Source organism: Amblyomma mixtum, chromosome 1 (genome assembly GCF_055824585.1).
Source record: "Amblyomma mixtum isolate Tamu chromosome 1, ASM5582458v1, whole genome shotgun sequence".
NCBI lineage: Eukaryota > Metazoa > Arthropoda > Arachnida > Ixodida > Ixodidae > Amblyomma > Amblyomma mixtum.
This window is the reverse complement of record NC_143012.1, coordinates 303,331,421-303,342,313: the sequence shown is the minus strand read 5'-3', so window position 1 is coordinate 303,342,313 and position 10,893 is coordinate 303,331,421. Positions and strand designations below refer to the sequence as shown.

Genomic DNA, 10,893 nt, shown 5'->3' with positions numbered 1-10,893 from the left:
AGGCCAAGAACTCACGGCCGACGACCACGGCTGACGCTTGCGCCGGAGCTCCAGGAACAGGATGGGGATGAACTCCGCACCTCACACCAAATGTTTGGTGTAAATATTTGGTTTAAGGTGCTGGGTACCTTCTTCATCCCGGTCCCGGAGCTTAGGAGCCTGCTGCCCACCGAGGTCTTCTGTAGAGTGCTCGCGGCTTCGTCACAATATATGTGGGCTATTGCGATCGTTCTTTTTATTTCAGAGAATAAAATGGAACATATTCTCTTTCTCTTTTTCGAACACCTTTTATTTGAGCAAAATTATATCTTATACATCAGATTACACCTTCGCTCTTGGATAGCTTTATCGACCACGGTTCATGAACTTCTAGTAGCACACCGGGTACAAGGCAGTGTTTCTTTCCTGCCTTAGTGCTTGCTCTCGAAGCTTTCCATACCATATCCGCATTGCATCTGCGTGACACCTCCGCGCCGCACAGGGTACTGTTTTCATGCATGCATGCCCGTGAGAATTCATGCGTAGAGCTGCATTAGCGCTCATGGAATTAGCGCTCCAATTTACGCCACTTAATTAACGGTTAGAGAGCATTCTTTGAATCCCTTAAAATTCCGTAGGCCCATTACTATCGCACCTCGATGACGCTCGCTGGAGTCTTTTCGGCTGAGGGTCATAGTCGCCTCGATGTCTTCCATTGGATGAAGTGGCCAAGAATTAGAAGTGCTGAGAAAAAGACAGGCGACCGTTATGCTGATGTTGGCAGGAAAGCCTCGTAGCGTCTTCGTCTAGGTGTATCTCAGTACCGGCCTTTCGGGACGCCTGCAACAGAACCAAAATGAAAATGCCTTTAGGATAGAGGGCACTGCGCACAGTTTATATACCCTGTCTCGAAAAAAAATAAATGCAGTATTGTTGAGGGTAGAAAGAGCATCAGCAAACTAGTTATTTCTAAGCGTAACTGCATTCGAATCTAACTCTCATGCTTTTCAGAAGTAAGGTCCAGACTTCTTCAAGACTAGAAGTTACGAAACTCCAAAACAAAACCATGCCTTCGCCAGGGCCGAATTTCGTAGGTCAGCAGATCCTGGCGCCGCCTGTGAGATCAGCAGGCAAATGTATTGGCCGCACCCTGATACTCGTCTTTCTTCACGTTTATGTTCAGTAACTCTGAACAATTAATCTGAATGCCGTAGGTAGCGCGGCAGTCAGCTAACCTCTGAGTCTTGGAACAATCTGAGTGCTGGATTTCTATACACATGGACCCTGCGTGGAGTTTAGAAACTTGTATGATGTGATCACAGAGTTCTGCCGAAAGCCCCAAACTTTGTCACGTCAGTGCAGTTCGTATTGGCCAGCCCCTTTACCGCTAAGAAAGGGTTGCACACTCTAAACAGGAGCAAAAAGAGAGTAATCACTCCTATGGCGCACTGCCTTTTATAAAATGAAGCGCGCTAGAAAGCAGCTTACTCCCTCCATATAACTCCCATATAAGCGTATTTGTGTTTAGAGTGTAGTCTCAATGGCTGATTATCGGCCGGCTAACGCTCCGATTAGGCACCACTTCCAGATGATAGAAATGCCTTGAAAATGACGCAGGAATAGGAACCAGCGACGCTACAGAGCACACTGTGAAACGAAACCGTTTTCTCAAGTTCTTCGAGGTACCAATACGCTTTGTGAGAGGTGTCGTAATTTGGCACTGCTCTGTGTTCGCACTTGCCTCTCAGCATGCTTCGCAGCTTCCAGAGCATGTGGTTGGCGTCATAATATACAGAGTGCAACATTTCTGTAAACCGGGTTCGGGCAGAGCCGCTGGTCTTATTATGGCTGTAAAATTCAGCTATCTGCCGACGACTCATTGCTCTTTTTTTACGATGTACAGATGTAATCTTCCCGATTATTGGTAGGAGGGTGGCAAGCTTGTTTCAACATCAAGAGCCACGCAAACGATTGAAGAATATAATAACTTTAACAGAGCCGTCGACCAAACTAGAAAAGTAGAAAGTTAAGCAAATATGTGCGAAATAGCAAATACATCCGCATTATTTAACCGGTGGTTAGGATGGTGCGAGTATATGGGAAGCCAACATGAGCGAAAAAGAAGCGTCGAAGCGGCTGTTTCCCGGCATAACCTGATGAAACAGAACTTCGATTTTCATACACACAGCCACGGGTAAAGGAAGAATGGTGAACCAGCAACAATTACTTTGGGTACCGAAGCACAGAGCCGTGTAACTTTTTCTACTTTTCTTGCGCCCTTTTCTTTTTTCCTGGTTCACTCATACATCCTACTTTTCTGTTCGCTCATAAATTGCTGTTCACAGCGTGTGAGTAAAAACATTCGAAAAAAAATGTTACCATTTGGTAGAAGAGCGTGAAGCCATGTACGATTCATAGCCTAAATTAAATGAATAATTTTGTGCGGCGGGCGCATCAGCCCTTAGAAACGAGCGTATATAACCATTACCACCAATTCGGGACAGCACGCAGTCGATGCCCCTAAGTGACATCACGGATGTTAACGCGATATCTTTTAATGCTCAGAGTCTCGTGCCTCCTGGCAGCCAAGGAAACACGGAGAGCTTGTCCCTAATCCCCGAAAATGATGAGGGATAAGGAGCAAAAGCGAAGATCAGCAACAAAAATAGCGATACACACTGTACAAAGCAAGCGACGGCGGGTAATTCCCATGGTAAATAATTCCATTTCGATAGAAGGCATACAAAATAAACACTCAAAGAAGATCAATTCGAGCATAATATCGGTTTCCTGGAGAACTGTATCTTTCCGACAGAACCTCAAGATTACGGGACAAGCTCAGTATTAGCTTGTTCTGCCCAGAAGCACCCGTTCCGACTATTCCTTGCGTGCCTTTCAATCCATATCCATCTTGTATGGCAGCTGTCACATTAGGCTTGGCTTTTTTTTTTTTTATCACCTTTTTCAATGTAGCCAACAGCTGCAGTTCCTTTTTACGAGAGCATTCACAAACACCCAGAAAGGGTGCATTAGCACTGCTCAGCCGATTATCGAATGCTTTCTGTTAATGGAGATGGTTGAATGGTTAATCTTTCAAGGAAACAAAACAACGCTAAGTATATGGGCGTTAATGCTTTTTATTTTGGTGCTTGGGGCTTCATGCAGTTGAGGTCTACATATATACATATATAGGCCCCTTCGTTTTTAGGTAAAAACCAATTTTACCCGATTCATGCACCCCGAGAAGATTTCTTAAAGTTCGGGTTAAACCCAATTTCTACCCGAAAATAGCCTCCTAAGAAACTTAGCTACCATGTGCACGAAGCTGAAGACACCGCAGGAAAATTAGCCGACATCTTGTGCGGACATCATAGGAGTGTTTTCAGTACTCTGATCATTTTAAACATGGCAGTGCTTATCTGAGGCCAAGTTCGAAAAGTACATTTCAAAAGCGAGAAGCAAAAGCACAGGCTCTGACAAGACGCCTTCACTGTATCAGGCGTTACCCACACTAACGGCATCTTACTGCACGGCTCTTCTGCGTCTAAAACGATCGAATTTACGTTGAATAGCCGCAGTGTGCAAACAAAAGCAGGTCGATGATTGTCGGATGCAGAAGTGCTGCGCAGCAGTTGATTGTGTACGCGGCAAAATATTTAAAATAAATTAGAACAAAAAATATATGATTTAATGGGAGATTTGCAGTGCACCCTGCCATTTCTGTATTGTTTACAAAAAATGAGCAAAAAACGGAGCATTTTATTCCCACACAAAAAGTGCGTTTACAGCAAATTGTCTTCTGCTAGAAAATATCACCTGATAAAACCGGAATTGTGGAATTTTTCTGCGGAATAACCCGATTTGTACCCAAATTTTGGCTAAAAAAATTACCCTGTTTTTTTCTCCCGAATTCTGAAAAAAAATAAAACCCGGAAATGAAGGGCCCTACATATATTGTCACGTTGTAGTGACGGCAATCCAGCTGTCAGGAAGACACCAACAAGACTTGGAAACGAAGCTCTTTATTTGGGCTGACTTGCGCCCGCAAAAGAACTGAATCACTCGGCGGCGGCGTAAGCAACAAACGTGCTAGTCAGTCGTCGAACTACGAATACCCGCTGCTCGCGGCATCGTTCAATTTAAAGCCGGCAAGGAAACTTCGAGATAACAGGTCGAGATCATCTAGAGTAATCTGGAAACACGTAGATGCAGCTGTTCATGGCTGTGATCAATCGAGATTAGTCCGGTCGCTTCTCGCGTCACGAACAAAAATGATAACACCTTTTTTCTGCGGCCTTGCGCGAACGAACGGACGCTACAATGATACGTGGCAATATATTCCCCGCTTCGGTGGCAGCAGCTCGATACCAACATAGTAAAGATCGATCATTTGCCGATACTCCTTGTGAAATAAGGAGAACCGCAGGTGTCCTGACTTGATCCCCAAGATCTCCGCTACGGTTTCCGATTTTTCACGTCCACTGCATCCTCCATCCAGTTCTTTCTTTTTTTTTTGAACGTTAGCGAGCTCGCACAAATAGCTGTGATATCGACAGTTAGCGGGCGCAAAGATATTAAATTATATTAAAATGCAGGAAGGAAGACAAGCGCCGAAAAATAACGAACAGGAGTTGTTTGCCGGCACCTGGTCTCTACGCAATTGTGGCAGTGATTGAAGAGCCCAAATGTCATTTTAGTTTTCTATCCACGCCGTTTTATTTCGGTACATTTTCTGCCATTTTGGCGTATCGAATATATGTGGAGGTAAGCCAGCAGCAAGTGAAGAAAAGGAACAACACTGTATGTGGGATTAAAAGGTTATAAGGCAAGGCAGTTAAAGAGAAGAGGAGGGCTGGAGCGAGAGAGTACGAAGATCCAGAAGACGAGGATTACAGCGAAGAGCATGGGCAGAGATAAGTTTAGACTAACGCCCCGCCTGAGCTATAGGGGGGAGGGGGTGGTACACTGAACAACGGCTTAGGCTAAGGTTTATTCTTCTCCGTCACGGAAGCCGTCGAGTCCAGACATCCATAACAACGGAATTGATTTTGCTAAGTTTGGCGGGAAGCGCAAACGGTGTTGGAGGCGGGGGTGGAGAAAGAATTTAAGCTAGGAAAGAGGATGAAGAAGAAGAAAGGGGCGTGTGAAGGTTAAGAGATCGTTTGGCGAAGATGACGACGCCCACGTTGCCGAATTTTCTACAATCCTATACCCCTACTCACTTCTCCTATATTCTCATCAGCTTTTTCTGTGAGCCACCCGCTAAGGTTAGGCAATACAGCGCCACACTTCTCTGACCATCATATCATCCTAACCGATGTTCGAGACGCGCTTCGTGCCTTCCTTGACCCCGCGGTTCCTTTCCACATCCTCCAACTCCTCAGTCCACTCATCTCTATGTCCCCACACTACACGATTGACTTCCAAGTTCCGGTAGAGCTCCAGGCAACAAGTTGCTGCCAACCCTTTCGTGCCGCAGTCCTTCCAGGACACTGCCGTATTAACAACGGCTTGTTAGGCAAAAGCTAGCCATCGCAAGACCCTTAAAATCTCCCACATAATTCCATTGTTCTTACATGCCATTCAAAACCCTGCCCCACGCCTGTCTTAGATACCTCCCACATTACCCAATCGCGTGTCCATCTCACCGAGCCATGTCTGCCCAGGATTTCGCCCATGTCATCAATAGCAGCTTTCCTCTCTCCCACTCGTTTCACAATCCCGATTTCTATCAGTGCGAGATCACTATTTCGTTGGGTAAACCCCGAGAAAGATCTTGCGATGTTTGTTGGTTTGTGCCATGTGAAAGAAGCGAATAAGAATAAACCAAATAAAATCCTTGTCTTCATAGTCGTCGTTATCGTTCATGCAGTTCTGCCTTCGCACGTTTACAGAATTTAGGCAAAAATTCTGTAATTTTTGGAGCGGTTCCTTCTCCCAGAGAGGTCCGAAGACGCAGTGGGTTGGTGGGCGTTCACGGAACATATCGACCAGGTTGTGCCGGGTGTCTACACCCCTTCCTCTTTTGTTTCCCCCTTCTGGCCATGGATCTGGGCCCTTTTTTATTTTTCGTAAATATATTTAGTGTTCTCTCTTTAATCAAAAAGGTGTTTTAATGAACAGAAAACTTTAAATGAACACGGTGGAGCAAATCATTGCCTCGAACACCGCGGCTTCCGAATGCGCTTTAGATAAGCTGTATTGAAGCATAGGTACTAAGTGTATGCGTCATGCTAAATCCCTTTGTTGATGAAAAAATTGAAACGTGAGAGGCGCGTGCTGAGAGTGCTAAAGGAACAGAAATATCTGCACTTCATAGAAGGAATAGTAAACGCTTCTTCAATGGTATCAGGTCAAGCGCCAGACTCACCAAAATCTTAGGACGTTATGGTAGCACTCAGAGCAATGCAAAAGAAATACATTCTTCGCACTCAAGAAAAAAAAAATACTCGTACGTGGGCGCATAACCTGAAAAGGCTATAAAGGGTCAAGTGCAGGCCTGCCACTCATGTTTTAGGAGTGCATGCAAATGAGTGCATGCAAATGAAATGTCCCTTTTCATATTGCTTTAGCTTTTACATGGCTAGCATGTACTATCACTCTGTGCTTGGCCCGTGCGCTGACTGCTCCAAGCATAGCTAAGGTAATACCAAAGGCTTCATAAAATTACATACCAAACTCGTGTACGAAGGCATAGAAACTGCTTTTTGAATCCGGCCTCAAAAGTTTCAGCCTTGCTAGAGGTCCCATGACACGGCAAGACAGCGCTGACGGACGGGACGGAAGAAGATGAGACAAACATATGCGCTGCATGTGTTTGTCTGCATGTGTTTGTCCAGCGCATGTGTTTGTCTCATCTTCTTCCGTCCCGTCCGTCAGCGCTGTTTTGCCGTACCATTCAACATGAACCAACCAGCCCGACTCAGCCCACTCCTTGAGTCCCATGACAGGCTTCACGCGAGCCATGTCTTGAGCTGCGAACCATTTATAGTGGCAATTCTTGATATTCTCGTGGCACAGGGCATAGGCTACCGCTATGTGGTGCAGAGTACAATGTTACTACTGTTGTCCTGGCAGAAGGAAACATAAAAGATTAAATGCAGTTTCTTCCACGTGGGCCTGTAAGAAGAGGAGGAAAAGGAGGGAGAAGGAAGAATTTACTGAGGTAAACAACAACAACAACAACAGACGGAAGAGAAGGTGGCGTCCAACCAACACACAAGTACGCTAGTGCTCTGACAGGAGCTCCCGTTCTAGTGCACATACACAACTCACACTTGCCTAGAATAATTCTCGGATATATGTCGGTGTCTCATACTGCATTTTTCTTTATAGATGCAGCTCACGGAGGCCCTACGGACGCCAGTCATTTAGAGCTCCTTTAGGACAACCCCCTCCCCCTTTTCCTTCTTTGTTTTTCTTTTCTTTGCAGCTGGCATCAGAAGGAGCGCGTAATGAGAGGCTGACCTCGACTCCGCAAACTGGCTGGTCCGACCGCGGGGACCCCGCCAACGGGCGCTGGTCCGGTGCGCAGGGCACCCCCTGTGCTGGACTCGTAACGGGGCTTGATCTTCTGCACGAAACTCTCCTCGCGCTTGAGGCCGCTCCCGCCGCCAGGGAGGGCGACCTCCTCCTCGTCGCCCATGAGAATCATGCTGCGGGGCCGCGAGTGTGGGGACGGCACGTTGTACCCTTGAGGGCCCGGCCCGTAGTCGAACTCGCGGCTGTAGTAGGCCGAGGAGGGCCGCTTCTTGCCGCTCCGCGCGTCCTCGTCGGCACGCAGGTAGCGGGACGCGTCCAGAGGCTGCGTCGGGGACGAGGACCTGCGGCCGTCGTCGACGGTGGTCATGATTGACGCCCGCTGCTGCTTTCCGCCGCATTGCAACATTATGGGCCTCTTCACAAAGAGGTCGAAGAGCGCCGCCATATTCAATACTGGGCTGTGGGAGACACCCGCCAACAGTTGCTCGCAGGACAGGGAAGGGTTGAGGTATGAAGCGGCCGCATGCTGTCCCCACAGCCTTAAAGTCAGCTGCTGCACCGAAGGTCGTCAAAAGGTTTACGCCCGCAGTGGTGGCTGAGTGGATAAGTATGGTGTTTGGCTACTGAGCCCAAGGTAGCGGGGTCGAATCCCAGCAGCATCGGCCGAATTTCGATGGGACACCAGTGTACTGTGCGCTGTCAACGCACGTAAAAAAATCCCAGCTGGTCGATATTTCGGATCCCTTCACTGTGGCCTGCCTCTTAGCCCAACTTGCAGCTTCGGGCCGTTAAACCTCACAGGCATGCATACGCAATGCAATATTAAGGCGAGTCTTTTTTGCGATATTTCTCGTATTTCGAATGAACTTTTGCATTCTCTTTTTTTTCAGACTTCGCTGTGTGCGTTAATAAATGTCAGTTACTTGGCGTTTGTGTCTTAGCAGAAAGGAGTCAAACGGGAGTAAAGTTGTCCTCTAGCGCACTCACTTTTATAAAAGGGAGTTCTCTTTTTACTCCCATATAGTCGTATTCGTGTTTAGAGTGTATCTACACCCTGTATCCGTACTGTTTTCTCGACGTGAGCCGCAGAAAGGTTGGCTACTGTTTTGTCTTTCGCGAACATGTGCTTACTTTTGAATAAAGAAAAAAAAGGAAAGAAAATATGGTCCCTTAGATGGCAGTTTTTTTTTGTTTCATTTATTTCGATATTTCACAGCACTTTCCCAGCAACCACTGCGAGGGAAAGGGAGCAGCCCGGCTTTTAGCTTCAGGCAGCTTCATTTTCTCATATTTTTTTTTACTCCTCCAAGTGAATGCGTCAACTTTGGAAGATTTTCGGATTCTCTTACACAAACAAAACACTTCCTGATATCTAATGCCGCCGTCAACAACCTTTTTCTCTTGAGTCACGAAGCAAATTACGAAGCGGCCGGACGTGCAAGTTTACGTCATTACTAGAGATGCATCCAGGCAATGGTACCGTGTTTTCAGGGCTTTAAGTGGCATATGGTGTGAAGAATGTCACATCACTCATAAACTGTCTTGGCTATTCTTCTTAAAGAACATTTTATGTTATAAGTCGCATGTTTCCATCAGTCGCACCCAGTACGACAAAACAGCATTTAGAAATTCACATATACATTGTCACCGACAAACGCAGCAGATAAGCGTGAAGCACAGCCGTTTTTTTAGGACGAGGCTCGCCGAACCGCCAAGCTCATTCAAGACAAAGAAGACGCTCGGCTACGCGCTGGGAGACAAGGTTCGGCTACCAGGTGGCGCCGGCAGAGTGTCAGCAGTATGGCAATATTTCCGGCCTTTTCTATGACGGCATCAACATAACTAACGCTTTTTTATTATTTTCCTTTTACCTAACCTTAAACAACGATGTATCGCAGGTTGCATCTTGCAGCCTGACTTCTACGCATCGTTAACCAGTATAATATAAAGGCAGGGAACACTGACGTAGCGTCTTCCACGCGGTCACCTTTATACTCCTCTGGATTTTTCACAAAAGCTCCGACCGCCAATGCATGGATGTTCAATACTGGATTGTGGGAAGACACGCTGGTAGAGATAACGCGAGCTAAAGTGCGAACTCCTGCATCACGTTGTCACATCTGGAATTAAGCCACGTGTCCAGAGAGTCGCCAATATGCTTTCGAAAAAAAAAAAGATTGTCCTGTAAAAAAAACAAAGGGGACACAGCGAAGTCGTTCTCCGCAATTTCCGCTTTTAGTTAAAAATAAAATCGACATGTAATCCACATCCTTGTGCAGGTTTCACAGGGAGAGGCTATATATGGAGCTCTGCTGCTGAAGCTAAGGCTGTGGGTACGACCTCGTCAATGGAAGCTACATATTAATAGAGGCTAATTGCGAAAAACCCACGTATTGCTCTTGCGATGCACGTTAAAAAAGCATGAGCGACCGCATGTAATCCTGAGCTTGACAAATACGTGTGTTTCACAGCGCCCACATTATTTCTTCGAAATGTGAATATACATAATTCAGAAGCCATGACAAAAAAAAAAAAACCTTAACGAAAAAGCCCCGAACTGTACACCGTAAAATGCGGTATACCTGCAAACGCGTGCTCGTGGCAGGAGGGACGTAACTCGATATAAGGCCAATCAAATGAAATTGCAGTAAAGGCTGCTGCCGCGACCAGCAAATTGCTTCGCGGAAAGACGTTACGTGAATGGCCTGCATTTTCTAGCTATATCGTTACGCTCGGTATCTTTGCTGTTCCCGACTGAAGGTATAAATTGAGGAATGTTGTTGTCTGTGAACAGTACTCCGGTAACCGAGAACGATTCGAGGTGCCCGGATACAGTACACTGACCGCGAGCGCAGGATTGGCGTTATGAGAGCAAAATTGGTGTGAATAGTGTGATGCGCATGCATGAGTTCGTGCACGTGGGTGTGTTTGTCAGTGTTAGAATAGTAGGGCTAATGATGGCGGAACACTGCTTTGGTTTTGGATATGTATTCCCCCTATAGATAGCAGACTTGATACACGTTGAAAGCATAGACCTTAGCAGTTTGCATCATTGAAGAACTTGTACATACAGGAAGCTTGCGTGATCAGCAAATCTGCACCACACTTTGCTTGCCCGGTGTTCGGAACAAAGCTAAATAACGCAAACTGTACCGCTCCTCACAGAAAAAGAGTAGAAGTGGCGACGTTTCGTGAAGACGAAAATTCGAAACGGTTGCTGTGTGGGCAACACTTTTTCGTCGGCTAGTTGGCACAGGACAAAGAAACAAACAAAAAAGATTTGCTCGCAAGAGCCGAGGACAGAGCAGAGAACAGAACCAAATAGACAGGGGCGCCGGAAGGAGTAGGCGCTTGTGGGCAGGCTTGCCTGATCAGCAGCGTGGGTTTTTTGTTCGCTAATTCGCCATTTTTACGACAAATGGCGTAGTGTTC

General features: G+C 46.5%; 1 protein-coding gene across 2 annotated transcripts in view; it reads right to left on the bottom strand.

Moving 5' to 3' along the window:
- Positions 1 to 262: 262 nt before the first annotated feature.
- LOC149372238 (uncharacterized) overlaps positions 263 to 10,893 on the bottom strand; it is a 57,901-nt gene continuing 47,270 nt past the window's right edge. Inside the window, exons 9-10 of one of the 2 annotated variants that reach the window (XM_089566656.1) lie at positions 7,447 to 7,802; positions 263 to 819 (exon numbers count right to left, since the gene is read on the bottom strand). In XM_089566656.1, coding sequence (XP_089422782.1) covers positions 797 to 819; positions 7,447 to 7,802 — 379 coding nt within the window. In that variant the 3' untranslated portion in view covers positions 263 to 796. The remainder of the gene's footprint in view (positions 820 to 7,446; positions 7,803 to 10,893) is intronic. The other variant, XM_089566657.1, reaches the window with a different exon arrangement.